The following is a 15,923-nucleotide window of genomic DNA, read 5'->3' as shown; positions in this document are numbered from 1 at the left end:
TTATTTTAGGCGATCAATAAGCATGTCCACACCAGTAGTTCTGCTGCAGATATCTAACTTTATTTTTATTTGATTTGAAGGAAAGAAGTTTGCATTACAGTAGCATGTTGTGACACTCACTGCAAATAAAGAGATCATGAAATATAGAAGTATAAGAAGCTCTGACGTTCTGTCTTGAATGGTGTCTGAAGGGGTTCAGACTGATCAGCGTCTCCTGCGGCGCCTCGCTGGAACATTTGTTGTCCCCCCCACACACTCTGCTCTGTTGCACAGACAGCTCTCCACTTTGGTGAAGCGATGCTGGATCGTCGTGCCATCTGCACACTTGAGTTCTGCTTGAGCCTCACTCGTCCTGGCTTCTTGGCAACACTCGCACTGGTGCATCATCCTGTTAGCGGCAGCAGAATACCTGCACAGACACACACACACACACACACACACACAACAGCTCTTAATTTTCTTCACTAATTACAACAGCTCTCCTGTCACATCCTTAATCCACTGAGCATTTTATTTGATACACAGCAGGACAATATTTCCAGTCAATTTCTGAAGTGTCTTTACAAAAACCCCTGGGTGAATATTACGTTAATATTAAACTACTGAGTGCATATATGAATAAAGACCAAAATAAAGTTTGAGGGAGGGTTTGTCAATCAGTCATTGTTTTAAAGCTTTTCATCATTGTGGTGCAGAAACTGTTTGTGATCTACTGTAAATTGTCATAACTGAAAACCACTGATCTGAGCGGTGTACCAAGAAGCGAGATGGAAGGGTCATCCTGGTCTGTTGAGCCGAAAATTAGAGTTTCAGTTTTAAACTGTGTAGATCACCATGGTAACCGACACTGAACATGACTTGGTGTGGACCAGGTTATAAAGTGTAAAGTTACAGCTTAAATCCAGCTGTAATGTGTTGTATTGGAAATGTTCTCTGCAGGCACTGTTTGTCTTAACCCTTTGACTTGCATTGTAACCACGCGGTTGACCTTTTTTCCGCCGCCATATGGCTATATTTAAAACTCTGAAAACCTATCTTTGGCTGTTTATGCTCATTCACCTCATTGAATAGTGTATGTAACCCTGATTATGTCCATAATTATCATTGTCTTAAAACTGTGGAAAATACCGGTAGTGACTCAGCACAGCTCCTCAGAAATCTCACAGAACAAGAGCAAACGTCTGGGTTAAAAACATTTATAGACCCTCTAACAATCATAATTTAGTTGAAGGAAATAAATATATTTAAAATATATCTCTACGATTCCTCAGAAAACATGGTTGACCATTCGGTTCAGTTGCCTAGCTCAAGTCACTAATTTCTTATTTTGTTCACCTTTTCTAACCATTGCTACTCATTCAATTTGTTGAATAAATTATAGGTTATTTTAACAAGTTCTACTCTCTGTGATGTTTATATATGAAAAAACATTTTGTTGCAGAAATTAAAGAAATCCATTCATGCCCAAAGTAACCCTAAACATATATCTGCTTCCTGATTGGGTAATCTGAAAAATATAACCTGAAATGTTGCTTAATGAAGAGGCAGGAACACAATTTTACCAATAAATATTTTTTTGAAAATGGATTTCTTAAGCTGACTAATAAATCAAAGCTAGTTTCAAGTTGTTTCATCGATCAAATTAAAGTTCATTATTTGGGAATGAATTGACTTACATGGACATGCTTCCACAGTGTCCAGCACAGTATGTCATGTTGACCGGCCCTGGGCTCTTACAGTCCTTCACCTTGATGACTTCCTGCTTACTCAGGACTTCACAGACGCTTCTCAATGTACCTGTAAGACAAAACAACTTACACTTTCTACTAACAACAAACAACCTTGTCTACAGAGTTAGTTGAGTCTCAATATTTATATTAAACTTTCTAACTTACAGATTCTGCAGCATCCACTAGCGTCTGTCGTCTCTGTACCCTGGAAGAGGAAACCACGTGTTATGTGTGAGATGTGTACATTATTTGGTGAGACAGTGCAGAGGGTTTGATTAACTTACAGGTTCACAGTCCAAGGGATTAAAGGGGGCACACACAGCCTTGGTCTCCTTTGTCACAAGCTGCCCGTTGATATTCTCACAGGAGTACTGCGCACACTTATTATCAGGAGGTGTAAACATTTCATTGACCTGTATAGTCAGAAAGAGAAGAAAAAAAGTTAGCTCAATAATTGATCATCTTTAAAGTTTTCTGCTCATATGTCTATCCAACTTGGGCTAAATAACTACAAGAAAAGAAATTCGACTGATTCCCAAAACAATCAAATGTGAGAAAGGAGATATGAATAGCTTCTGGCATGTTGTTTAATTCATCATATTTTTGTCATTTCATTCAAAACTTTCATGTATTCAATTAAGGTAATAATTATAGCTACATAATTATGACTTATCTTTAGAAGACGTGTGAAAAGGCTTACAATTTGGCACAACTGACCTCAATGATATGTGTTGTGTTGTCAGGTGCGATGAGGAAACAGCTCTTCTGGACACACTCGCCGCAACACTTTTCAGGTACTTCCTGGTATTCAAAACCCTGGAGATGAAGTGAGGGAGATGGAGAAGAAAAAACAGACTGTTTCTCGTTTTTTTGCAATGAAGGTTATCCTTAATAATACATTTTAAAAACATTAGAGACAAGCGTTGTAATCTTCAGTTCTGTTAACTGGTGTGGATTTATGTTCCAACATTGAAACATAAGAAACAGTAAACGTCAGAATCACAAAGTTATATATTTCCTTACCATTGTAATTATTGTTTTTTTAACACTATATGTTTTCTTCCCATTTGTTTATCTTAGTTTCATAGTAAGTCTCTCCATCATTTGTGCTGCTTCAAGTGCCCTTTTTAATTATTGTTTTTATCCAATCAGACACCTCCTTACTTAGATCAAAGTTTTCTGTCCCTTCCTCACTCATAGTTGCTCCTAAATAACTCCTGAACTGTTGTTTGTAAAACCGATTTATGAACTTACGTCAGAGCAGTTTGTGTTGCAAACAATGGGTTTGCATTCAATTGTGTTCATCTTGGTGACTGGATCCATTTCTGGGCCACAGTAACACTCCTGGCAGGGCCCGGGTACAAAAGACTCTCCAGCTCCCCCTCCGGTTGTTCCTGATGGTGGTCCAGCTCCTCCATTAGTTGTTCCTGATGGTGGTCCAGCTCCTCCTCCTGTTGTTCCTGATGGTTGTCCAGCTCCTCCTCCGGTTGTTCCTGATGGTTGTCCAGCTCCTCCTCCAGTTGTTCCTGATGGTTGTCCAGCTCCTCCTCCGGTTGTTCCTGATGGTTGTCCAGCTCCTCCTCCAGTTGTTCCTGATGGTGGTCCAGCTCCTCCTCCGGTTGTTCCTGATGGTTGTCCAGCTCCTCCTCTGGTTGTTCCTGATGGTTGTCCAGCTCCTCCTCTGGTTGTTCCTGATGGTTGTCCAGCTCCTCCTCCAGTTGTTCCTGATGGTTGTCCAGCTCCTCCTCCGGTTGTTCCTGATGGTTGTCCAGCTCCTCCTCTGGTTGTTCCTGATGGTTGTCCAGCTCCTCCTCCAGTTGTTCCTGATGGTGGTCCAGCTCCTCCTCCGGTTGTTCCTGATGGTTGTCCAGCTCCTCTTCCAGTTGTTCCTGATGGTTGTTCAGCTCCTCCTCCAGTTGTTCCTGATGGTTGTCCAGCTCCTCCTCCAGTTGTTCCTGATGGTTGTCCAGCTCCTCCTCCGGTTGTTCCTGATGGTTGTCCAGTTCCTCCTCCAGTTGTTCCTGATGGTGGTCCAGCTCCTCCTCCAGTTGTTCCTGATGGGGGTCCAGGTCCTGCTGTTGTTGTTCCTGATGGTGGTCCAGCTCCTCTTCCAGTTGTTCCTGATGGTGGTCCAGCTCCTCCTCCAGTTGTTCCTGATGGTGGTCCAGCTCCTCCATTAGTTGTTCCTGATGGTTGTCCAGCTCCTCTTCCAGTTGTTCCTGATGGTGGTCCAGCTCCTCCTCCAGTTGTTCCTGATGGTGGTCCAGCTCCTCCTCCAGTTGTTCCTGATGGTTGTCCAGCTCCTCTTCCAGTTGTTCCTGATGGTTGTCCAGCTCCTCCTCCAGTTGTTCCTGATGGTTGTTCAGCTCCTCCTCCAGTTGTTCCTGATGGTTGTCCAGCTCCTCCTCCAGTTGTTCCTGATGGTCCAGCTCCTCCTCCGGTTGTTCCTGATGGTGGTCCAGCTCCTCCTCCAGTTGTTCCTGATGGTCCAGCTCCTCCTCCAGTTGTTCCTGATGGTTGTCCAGGTCCTGCTGTTGTTGTTTGTGATGGTTGTCCAGCTCCTCCTCCGGTTGTTCCTGATGGTTGTCCAGCTCCTCCTCTGGTTGTTCCTGATGGTTGTCCAGCTCCTCCTCTGGTTGTTCCTGATGGTTGTCCAGCTCCTCCTCCGGTTGTTCCTGATGGTGGTCCAGCTCCTCCTCTGGTTGTTCCTGATGGTTGTCCAGCTCCTCCTCTGGTTGTTCCTGATGGTTGTCCAGCTCCTCCTCCGGTTGTTCCTGATGGTGGTCCAGCTCCTCCTCTGGTTGTTCCTGATGGTTGTACAGCTCCTCTTCCAGTTGTTCCTGATGGTTGTTCAGCTCCTCCTCCAGTTGTTCCTGTTGGTGGTCCAGCTCCTCCTCCAGTTGTTCCTGATGGTTGTCCAGCTCCTCCTCCGGTTGTTCCTGATGGTTGTCCAGCTCCTCCTCCGGTTGTTCCTGATGGTTGTCCAGCTCCTCCTCCAGTTGTTCCTGATGGGGGTCCAGGTCCTCCATTAGTTGTTCCTGATGGTGGTCCAGCTCCTCTTCCAGTTGTTCCTGATGGGGGTCCAGCTCCTCCATTAGTTGTTCCTGATGGTGGTCCAGCTCCTCCTCCGGTTGTTCCTGATGGTTGTCCAGCTCCTCCTCCAGTTGTTCCTGATGGTTGTCCAGCTCCTCCTCCGGTTGTTCCTGATGGTTGTCCAGCTCCTCCTCCGGTTGTTCCTGATGGTGGTCCAGCTCCTCCTCCAGTTGTTCCTGATGGTCCAGCTCCTCCTCCAGTTGTTCCTGATGGTTGTCCAGGTCCTGCTGTTGTTGTTTGTGATGGTTGTCCAGCTCCTCCTCCGGTTGTTCCTGATGGGGGTCCAGCTCCTCCATTAGTTGTTCCTGATGGTGGTCCAGCTCCTCCTCTGGTTGTTCCTGATGGTTGTCCAGCTCCTCCTCTGGTTGTTCCTGATGGTTGTCCAGCTCCTCCTCCGGTTGTTCCTGATGGTGGTCCAGCTCCTCCTCTGGTTGTTCCTGATGGTTGTCCAGCTCCTCCTCTGGTTGTTCCTGATGGTTGTCCAGCTCCTCCTCCGGTTGTTCCTGATGGTGGTCCAGCTCCTCCTCTGGTTGTTCCTGATGGTTGTCCAGCTCCTCCTCTGGTTGTTCCTGATGGTTGTCCAGCTCCTCCTCCGGTTGTTCCTGATGGTGGTCCAGCTCCTCCTCTGGTTGTTCCTGATGGTTGTACAGCTCCTCTTCCAGTTGTTCCTGATGGTTGTTCAGCTCCTCCTCCAGTTGTTCCTGTTGGTGGTCCAGCTCCTCCTCCAGTTGTTCCTGATGGTTGTCCAGCTCCTCCTCCGGTTGTTCCTGATGGTTGTCCAGCTCCTCCTCCGGTTGTTCCTGATGGTTGTCCAGCTCCTCCTCCAGTTGTTCCTGATGGGGGTCCAGGTCCTCCATTAGTTGTTCCTGATGGTGGTCCAGCTCCTCTTCCAGTTGTTCCTGATGGGGGTCCAGCTCCTCCATTAGTTGTTCCTGATGGTGGTCCAGCTCCTCCTCCAGTTGTTCCTGATGGTTGTCCAGCTCCTCCTCCAGTTGTTCCTGATGGTTGTCCAGCTCCTCCTCCAGTTGTTCCTGATGGTTGTCCAGCTCCTCTTCCAGTTGTTCCTGATGGTGGTCCAGCTCCTCTTCCAGTTGTTCCTGATGGTGGTCCAGCTCCTCTTCCAGTTGTTCCTGATGGTTGTTCAGCTCCTCCTCCAGTTGTTCCTGATGGTGGTCCAGCTCCTCCTCCAGTTGTTCCTGATGGTCCAGCTCCTCTTCCAGTTGTTCCTGATGGTTGTTCAGCTCCTCCTCCAGTTGTTCCTGATGGTCCAGCTCCTCCTCCGGTTGTTCCTGATGGTTGTCCAGGTCCTGCTGTTGTTGTTTGTGATGGTTGTCCTGGTGTTGTAGTTGGTATTTTGGCACCAGGCTTAAACAAAAAACAACCAGATTGATTATTGTTAATTTCTTTTTTAAATATAGTATTGTGTATATATTACATTACAAAGATCTGTTGAACTGTTGAAGATAAATCAGTCAATATACAAAACAATAAAGACTTCATATGTAAAATATGTCAAAGAGAGTAGAAATACACACTCCCTGCACACTACCAAACAACTGTCTCCAGTACCTTTTTTCATGTAAATAACAGCTTCCCCTCTAGTTTGACAGTCTACTTTGATAAACTGGATTATTAATATCTGGACTTGAACTGTACACTTACCAAGTACATAGTACCTTCAAAGACACACACGCCTAGTGGTTCTGCAAAAACAAAAACAAAAAAGGCTTGAATCAGATCAACATGAACACATGCTTATTACAAATTAAAATTAAAATGTATCAAATATTTGTCTTCCTGTTTTTCCTCTGAGGAGCCAGATTCATCTTCATAACCTCCAGCAGCAAACAAGACCAAAAGAAGATGGACTTTCATATACAGCTCTAAAAGAACATTTCTTCACAGAGGTTGTAACACAAGATGAAAGTTCCTTGTGCTTTGAATTGCTATAATGATATCTGCTCATCATGATTGTTTTATACTGACACTGCCCTGGAACAATCAGCTGTCCATGCTCCTGAAAATGTTTATGTTTTTACCTCCCATCTAAGTCTTAGTTAGTTAGTTAAATGATTTCAGAAAACTACAAGTACATCATTTATCTGCACATTCATCATATATTGCATACTGGCAGATTCTTTTATTATTATTATTTTAAAGTCACATACCACACTGGAAGGATTTGCAGCAGGTGCCATTCGTGTAGGTGAGACGGAAGCCCAGTGAGCAGGTCATTGGAGCGGGACACAGAGCAACATCGCATTCTGTTCAGGGTAAGAGGATAGGAGGATTATGAGTTTGTGTTGTAAATGTACTTTAATGTTAACTCTTTTTAACAAGTTATCAATCAATCAAGATATGAGATGAACAAAATGGTATTGTTTAATCATGAAGCCTGATGTAAATCTTATCTCTGTTAACTGTGAATAACTCTAACAGTGATCTCATATGTACAGGTCCTCAGCAACATTTTTATCACTTTTTGATACCAAATTAATGTTGTGTGCATTAGAAACTTGATTCTAAAAGGTTAATTAAGCTCTTAAAACCCTGTTTCAGCTCTTCAACTCGTTCCAACAGAAGAGAGGACAGATTCAAAGGTAGGGATTAAGTGTCAACAGGCTCATGAATATTAACTGGAGCCGCTGTTTGTGCTTGAATACGAGAAGATGAAGGGTTAGAAGGTTAGTTATTTTGGAGATGGGCTGTTGTTTTACCACCAAATCAAATCCATTAGAACATCTCAACACTGAAGCAAAACGTGCTACTTGAGGTTATATCACGATAGCGATGTCTCAATATGAAAAGACAAGAGGCTAAGCGTGCAACTTTTTTAGCAACTATTAAGTGAAGCAATGCCTTATTAAGTATGTATGTAAATCATTACTTTTAGCACAGAATAGGAGGACCTGTGGTTGTCTGATAGGCAAATACAAAGAAGTGGTAGAATTTACAAATCCCATGCTGATCGTTATGTTCAGACCAAAGATCTAATGGAAGCACTTTTCAAATCCAGTCTGCTGTCTCCATTTCAGTGCAGCTCAGGAGCCAGCTAATATCCTGTAACAGACTGTATTAAAGCTGAGCAAACAACGGATCCAGTGAAATAATAACACACGTCTACAAAACTACAACTGACCACATGAATGTTTTGAACAGCAGCCGTCTGTCCTGGTGACCAGCTTCTCGCCAGGCTCCAGGCTGCAGTCGGGGATGGACATTGTTGTTGGGCACGGAGCAGGATCACACTGGACGCTCATGGTATCATTGTCGCAGACACAGATGTCACAGCCACTTGTCCACGTCTCACCGGGCTAATTAACAGACAACAAAAACTTTAGAGACACCGCTTTGCTTTGACTGTCTTACACAATGAAATATATATTTGAGTTCTCACCATTTTTGGTTTCCCATCAGGTCCAGTACAATCTGAAATGTAAACAGAAAGGATTTAATAGCATAAATTCTGCGACCCACTCAAAGCATGTTTCCTAATGGGTGTCTTCTTACCGCAAGAGGAGACACACGTGTCATAGACTTGGTTGAACATAGTGGTGCCCTCGGGACAGAAGCAACCCTCCTTCATGTCGTTTGTAGATGGAGCGGATCCCACAATGTACATGTTGTTGTATCTGATGTCAGAAATGAGATGAGTTATTGTTCCGGTAGTGTGTCACCAAAGCATGCACAGTAAATCTATAACTTCACTACTGGAAGACTGAGATATCTTTCCTTCACACTGAAAAGAAATCAAATGAGCTCCACTCAGAGCATCAGGCACTGTGTAATGGAGCTGTCTCATAAATGTGTTGGCTGAAACCATTTTAAATAATATACACTGAGACAGGGATCTATTCAATTAAAATAGTGCATAAAATAAACTTCAGCATCATGGCAGTCAGTCAGTGCAAGTGAAAATGATTATTAAACCATAGCCTTGCAGGTATAAGTTGTTTCATTGCAGACTTTGCCTCCAACATGATCAAGCTGTGCTCCATGAAAAACAGGAAAGTCTGAGATGCCTTTCAGACTAAAGCAACCACAAGGGTTGTGATAACCACCGTTGAAATGTAGGTTTCAAAGATTGTCAAATATTCAATTTCCAATGCAAAGTTTGAATCTTGTCACCTTTATGATCAATATTTTATATTTTATTTCACAAAGAATGATCACTCCATAATAGACAACCTGCTGTTTGAAGATACTCTTTTCAGTGACTGTGTCCAACGTAGTAACAATTCAAAATTCACCACAGTATTCAACAGTTTGGAGATTTACTAAGCAATCATTTAAGTATAGGCCTTTTTGTTTATTTTGTTGAATACACATTTTGATGCATTGTGAGCTCAATTTTGGAAGGATAAAAACATGTCTGGGTGGTTTGTAGGAGGCCAGTGAGCAGTTTTAGTCTTTTGATTGAGAAAACTTCAACATCACACAAGACACAATTTAACATTACCTGTGATTGCATGTGGGCTCCACAGAAGGGCCACAGGCCTTGTACACTTTGTCACTTGGACACTTGTGCTCTGTAAAATGTAAACTCAGCATATTTATATACACATTTTTGAACACTTCACACAACAACTGTGGTATTTTACACTACAGGATGAATCTCACCACACAGCCCATCGGTAGCATTCCTCCAGTCAATACAGATCCCTTTATCAGAACACTCAGCAGCATAGGTCTCCAGGCTGCTGCAGGTGATATTGCCAGTAATACAGATGTCAATGAGACACGCTGCAAGGAATGGGGCCGGGGATATGGCTAAATGGCACGTCTCAAATACACTAGAAGGATGCACAAACAAGCCAAAACACAGTTATATCATAGCATTAAAACACACACTCAATGGGAGCCCCTTCCTGGTGTTTTGATCTTTATGAGTCAGTTCTACGGTGTATAATGTTTAAACAGTAAGTAGGGTTTGGTAATGCACTGGGGTGTGAAAACGTTTTTTTTCTTTCAGGTCATACAGTATAGTAAATAGTGAAACAATCGACGCATCAGTATTAAATTAAGACTACTGTCAGTCAAGTTTGACATTATCTACACACTCCATTAATGGATTTGTGCATGTAGTGAGGACATATTTTATTTAAATGTGGTCACTATTGGCGAGAATACAAAAAAGAAGAAGAAAAAAGATGGCCACACCCTTAATGCCGAATTAGACAAACCAATGGATGATGGCACAGTCACTACTTTAATTTTGATAGTCTTTGGTTTACAAGCTCATGATGGGAAGAAGTGTATCCATATGAGTTGACATGTTGCTTCAGGGAGATGGAAAGCCAGAAAGCTTCTATTAAAGGTACAATGGTACAATATGTTCCCTGAGTGGGCGGGGCCTTCTCTCTTCCCCCATATGGTGGCAGGGCTAACGGTTGGACAGGAAGGGGTTCACATAAATTAAACATGTTTGAGCCTCTGAATTAACAAGTTGAAGGAGGCATTACATATGAACACAGAGCTGAGAACAACAAACCCAGAAGGAGTTTGACTTCAGTCTTTTTTAGAGGGGCTTTACTTATATTTTGTCAGGATATATTTGATTAATCTTCTTTATTTAAAAAAAGAAGACATTGTTGCTTAATTTGAATTTCATGCATTTGAAAAGTTGATTTTGTAACCACTGCATATAAGTATTAAAAATCAGTTAGAGGAAAAAACAAAGAATGCTTGTCATATTAGCATAAAATCCTGCCAGTGTAGTCTTTATATGGTTGCATTTCACTGCCTTGCTAATCCAAGGACGTCCTGAACTTTGCATCATCATGTTCTTTTTCATACCACTGCTGTATACCATTATTTTTATATTAATGATGTTATCCAAAGACTTTCAAGGCAACACAAATTACTCTAGTACTTTGTTATACTGTTAAAACTTATTTGATGCATTTAAATCGACAGACTCTTGACTTAGATGGGTGAACAGTGATATGAACTTTTAGGATCCTAAAGGATTGTGGTTGAGATTTTCTGCTTATAGAGTTTATTTTCATTAAAACTGATCATATTTCTGAAACCAAAAATGTTGTAACTGAACAGATATTCATTTTAGACCAAGGCTAATTCTGTTGAAACAGGGAGTTTATTTTACATTATTACATTTTTTAGGTTAGTAAACTACTTTTTATATACACATAAAAAACTGCAGCTGTCTCCGCCCCCCTCACCTGCTGGTCAGGAGTTCACAGATGGATGGTCTACAGGGGAGCTGTGTTGTTATGACTGTTGTGGTCTCTGGTGTTAGTGTTGGAAACGGGGGAGGTATGGGGATTTCACAGGGTGTTCCTGGGACAACCCAATGGCCAGCACAGCCTGAGCAGCTTCCCCTCATCCCATTTGGGGAACGGCAGTCATTGGCCTTGGAGTTGTCACAGGTTCCTGGAGAAGGAGAAGTAGCAGATTACTTTATTACATTTCACGTTACTTAGTAGGTTTATTGTGTACTTGTACTTTTTAAATAGTTTTTAAAATCTCAAATTTTAATTTTACTTCAGTAGGTTTTGTTAGTTAGTTATTAGAAAAGAAGGATGGTCTACAGAATCCACAATTTATGCCACCTTCAATGGTTGTATTGTTTGAAATGATTTCATGGGATGGTCTCAACTGAAATGAAACATTATACCTCCCTAATGGAGGGGAGATCCGTTGTTAAAAAAAAGTAATTAAGTAACTTTTACTTAAAGTCAATTTGAAACAAGCCCATTTTTTACTTTTACTTGAGTACATTTTTAAACTGGTAATTGTAAATGTACTTAAAGTAAAATGTCATCAAAATAATAGTACTTTTACTGGAGTAGAGTCTTTTAGTACTCTTTCCACCTCTGGCAGTATACTATAATGAAATGTGACCCAGGATATCTTCTTTTGTCCTATTGTCACTAAGGAAGTAAAGTTTTACTCAAAGAAAAGAAAAAAAAGAAAAAATCATTTACTAACAATATTTCTAACTACAATGGGTACTCTTAAGTTATCAGTGAGGGATTCCTCACTGTTTTCACACATGCACTCCTGAGAAGTTATAGACTGAGTGCTTTTTCACGCATGCACCTCACAGAGAGAAACTATAACTCTGTCAGATGGATGGGGGGGGGGGGGGGTCTCAAGAGGCAACCCATGACATAAAAAAGAAGGACAGGAAGTGGCTCATCTTTTGGGCAAAGTCAGGGTGAAAACTTCGGCTGTCTGCATTCACACATTTCCAGAAGTTTATATATTTGAGTCATGTTAATACAATTTCATCAGAGACAAAATGAAACAGGTATCCCTACTGTATTTTGCTCCAAGTCCATTGACTGTATTTAGTGTATCCTACACTTAGTTTTTGTGCAAAACATTGAATTCCATACAACCTGTTGTTTAGGTAAACACTCATTTCATAAAGATGATCAAAAACCACTTCACTCAATTTGCAGTTGTTTAAACTGAGTTTCTCAACATCATTGCTAATGAGGGTAATCAAAATGATTTTCAGGGTTAAATAAAGTTGGACTATTTTATAACATTTATGCACAATCTCAGGCACTAGTGGCTGTAGTGGTCTGAAAGTTGATGCAATGAACAACAATTTAGTACTAATGAAGAAGTTTCAGGAACGGTATATAAAGAATATACAGCTAAGCATAAGAAGTGGCACTATGGAGATGCTATTGCTCTTTTTTTGTATTAGATGCATTACTCAAAATAATCTAATAGGTTGGGTGTGGCATTCATTTATTTTCACTCTATGAATGGCTTATTTATATTACTGAAAAGGTTCATCAAAAAGCATTGTACATGTCCTGGTTACTCACCACACTGTCCCTCGGTATTCCCACCGAAGAGAGTCGAAGGAAGGTAAACACTGAAGGAATGGATTCTATAGACGACTGTTAGACCAATCACTGGTATATTCAATGTGATCTCCATGTTTGTTCTAGTGAAGGACATGTGGGAATCTCTAAAGGCAGGATAGATGCGTTTTCCTCCAGAGTATACCTGTAGAGAAAAAACACAGACAAAACTGACATTTACAACTCCACCACTTCGACTGAAGGACTAACCATCCTATTTCAGTTAGATTCTGACATTTCAACAACATCTGTGTTGATGCTTTAAAATCTTTCTTACCACAAGACCCTCAGACCTCGACTGAGTCAAAACTATCTTGAAGGACTGGAACAGAACAACGACGGCCTGGGGACAGAACATGCTGTCTGCGGGGTCACACGCCTGATTATCCACTATAATAGTCAGGTTGTATTTTGGAATTATCTCTTTCACCAGGTAGAAATCACAGTACTCATGGAAAGTGTAATCTTTTCCATCAAATGTGTTGTAGTGCAACTTAAACCAGACACTGCACGCACCTGCAAAATAAAATAAAAATAAAGAGGGAATTGGTCATTTTAAAACAGGAACAAACATCACATCATTACTTCCACCATGAAACTATGTTTGTTCATGAGCAGAAGTTTCAACCTCAGAACACCCTGAGTGGTCAGATGGAGCTAGTAGTCGTTAGCAAGCAAGGGCAACTTGTACAGAAAAAAAGTCATAGTAATATTTACAGACTGTATTAATTTGAGGTCATACAGAGGTCACTGGAAAGTCTGCACATGAAATCCCATAAATACTGCAAAGAGTTAACACCAACTCTTAGTAGACTTTTCACTCTAACTTCTCGTGGTTGTATTTGTGAATGAGAAGTTTTTTGCAATTAGGCTGTTTGCATTGAAGGGGGGTATTTTTCCCCAAAGGGCTCTAAATCGGCTAATTTAAAACACGCAAGTAGCTATCACTGGGGCGGAACGATCCTGCTTTGCCGTTAGGGATGCATTTAACCCTTTGCGTGTGTTTTCTCAATTAGAAGATGTCTTTTTGCCTCACAAGTTTAGTGTGTGCAAAAGCTGCGCTATCTTTTTGTCTGAGGAATTTTTATCTTCATTTTCCTGGGAGTGAGAAGGGAAAAGGGGAAAAAGGAAGCAAGACAGTGATGAGTCGAGAAGATTATTCAGTTGAAATGTTTTATATTAGAATCACTTGAGGTGTACACCTTGTTTCAAGGGGGGTTTGAAGCTATTGACAATAATTTAATGTTCTTTATATTCCATTCTTCTCATGAGAACCTCCTCTTTTAGTAGAGCACAATTTTCTAAGCTATTTTGACTTTAAGTTATTTGATTATTTAAGTTTATTTGGTTCTATTTATTATTTTTCTTTATATTTATGTTTTGAAAACAATATTAACGCAAACTCTGAAATCCAAAAAAAGTTTAGCTTTTTTTGTTGGTGTCAAATTATTGAAAACATAATGTTGATGAATGCTGGTTGGCTGGGCCCCCGGTGAATATTCGCCCTAACGCATAGAATCGACACTGTTTCCAAGAATCAGCCTTGGAACTCACTGCGTAAGAGCTGCGAAGGTAAATCTTTCGCTCATAATTAATGTGTTATGTTTATACCAGGGTAAAAATATAAATATCACAAACAACACATTTTTGTGTTCCTCAGTCTGTGAACATTAAAACAAGATCTTTTGTTATATGAAAAATAAATAATGGTTGACTATAAAAATGTGATATTTACAACTTACATTCACAATCATAGCGGTAGCAGCATTCACTTTCATCAGAGCTCTTAATAGGCGAACGTCCATTGGCACATATGGGTTGAACTACTTGTGGACAGGTATATGGTGTCTTTATTATCGTGCCATTATGGCAGGTATAGTTCACGCAGTTGTCAACAGACCAGCGCTCTCCATGCTGGATAGGTGTGGGGGATCAGAAAGTTACATTAGAGAAAACTGTGCTGCCTTAAACAATACATTTTAATTCATCTATTTTACTATATCCCGGGCTCGATCCTCACTGTGCATACAATTTTGCAGTGTTATTATCCATACAGTATTCTGAAGTTAAATATCACCATGTTGCCATATGTGGTCTGGTAATATACACGGGTATTTGATTTCTGAAATTGTTCAATAATAGCATACTAAACATGTAAAATGTGATATACATATATATAATGTACATTTTACTGGTCAACATGCAAAAATAACTACTCCTATATGTGTACATCAAAGTCTCCTATGTGATATATAATACCACACCTGGTAATGATCCACATGTAAATAAGACCTAGTAATATGACAGATTTGTGAAAAAACTTTACCGTATAATGTTGGTATCACAGCTAAACATCTGTTAGTGTGTAGTGTACTTGTTTCCTTCACACAGAGCAGCGCCTGGTATACAGTTATTAGAGACTTTTGTCAACATACTCACTAATAATAATAAAAACAGATCTATTTCATACCAATCTTGTTTCATTCATATAGATGCAGTCCTCGAGTGGAGCAATGGTTGTAGTCGTAGGGGTGCCAGGGGTTGTGGTGATGGTTGTGGGACATTGAGTAGTATGTTTCTCAATATGACAAGATGCATTACAATATGCAGCATAACACCACCCTCCCCCATCAGTCACATTGTACAACAAATCCCCTGTGAAATCAGAGTTCAGATAAAAGTTTAGTTCAGAAAACTACAGAGTTATTAATCAAAACAACAATTAAGAGGTTTACTGATGAAAGACTAGCCCTGCACAAAAATTGCTCAGAAAAGCATGTCAGATTTATGTGGAGTCTATTTTTTAACATCTGTCGTTCAAATCCTGTGTAAGTATTTTAAAGGTTCCTAACGTTTAAGCATCTTGTCATGGATGGCTTCTAATTCACTTTAAAAAAGTTGTTTGTGACACTTGTTGGTTAGAACTCATCCATACTGAAGTGCCTAAGAAGAAAGCACTCTGCAAGAATGAATCATTGATGTTATACATCTGGTTAAAAAGTATACACTCTGAATTTATTGTGCAATGTAACTAGATTGATTTACCAGCATAATTTAGATTGAGCATTTACTAAGAAAAAAACTAACTCAATACTCCACCAACTTAGAAGGAAAAATTCAACTTTTTAGAATGAATTGTTTTTCCAAATTCAAGAAAATTTGACCATTAAAGGTAGGGTTGGTCATTTTCTCCAGATACACTTTTCAAGATTTGCATTGAAATGATCTTTAGGTCCTGACAGAAATTAATAACTCA

At 40.7% G+C, this 15,923-nt stretch overlaps 1 protein-coding gene across 1 annotated transcript; it reads right to left on the bottom strand.

The window, feature by feature from the left end:
* Positions 1-112: 112 nt before the first annotated feature.
* LOC132978958 (mucin-5AC-like) lies at positions 113-15,529 on the bottom strand. The gene is made up of 16 exons (XM_061044357.1): positions 15,520-15,529; positions 15,138-15,322; positions 14,410-14,581; positions 12,945-13,183; positions 12,629-12,812; positions 11,006-11,216; positions 9,444-9,616; positions 9,283-9,352; positions 8,334-8,455; positions 8,221-8,252; positions 7,963-8,137; positions 6,992-7,087; positions 2,431-2,608; positions 1,896-1,935; positions 1,677-1,846; positions 113-409 (listed from the first exon to the last, which is right to left on the bottom strand). Exons 1-16 carry the CDS (start codon positions 15,527-15,529, stop codon positions 205-207), a joined length of 2,262 nt encoding a protein of 753 aa, XP_060900340.1. The 3' UTR covers positions 113-204.
* Between the last annotated feature and the right edge of the window lie 394 nt (positions 15,530-15,923).

Source organism: Labrus mixtus, chromosome 1 (genome assembly GCF_963584025.1).
Source record: "Labrus mixtus chromosome 1, fLabMix1.1, whole genome shotgun sequence".
Lineage (NCBI taxonomy): Eukaryota > Metazoa > Chordata > Actinopteri > Labriformes > Labridae > Labrus > Labrus mixtus.
Note: the sequence above shows the minus strand (reverse complement) of the source record. Positions and strands in the feature narration are given on the sequence as shown.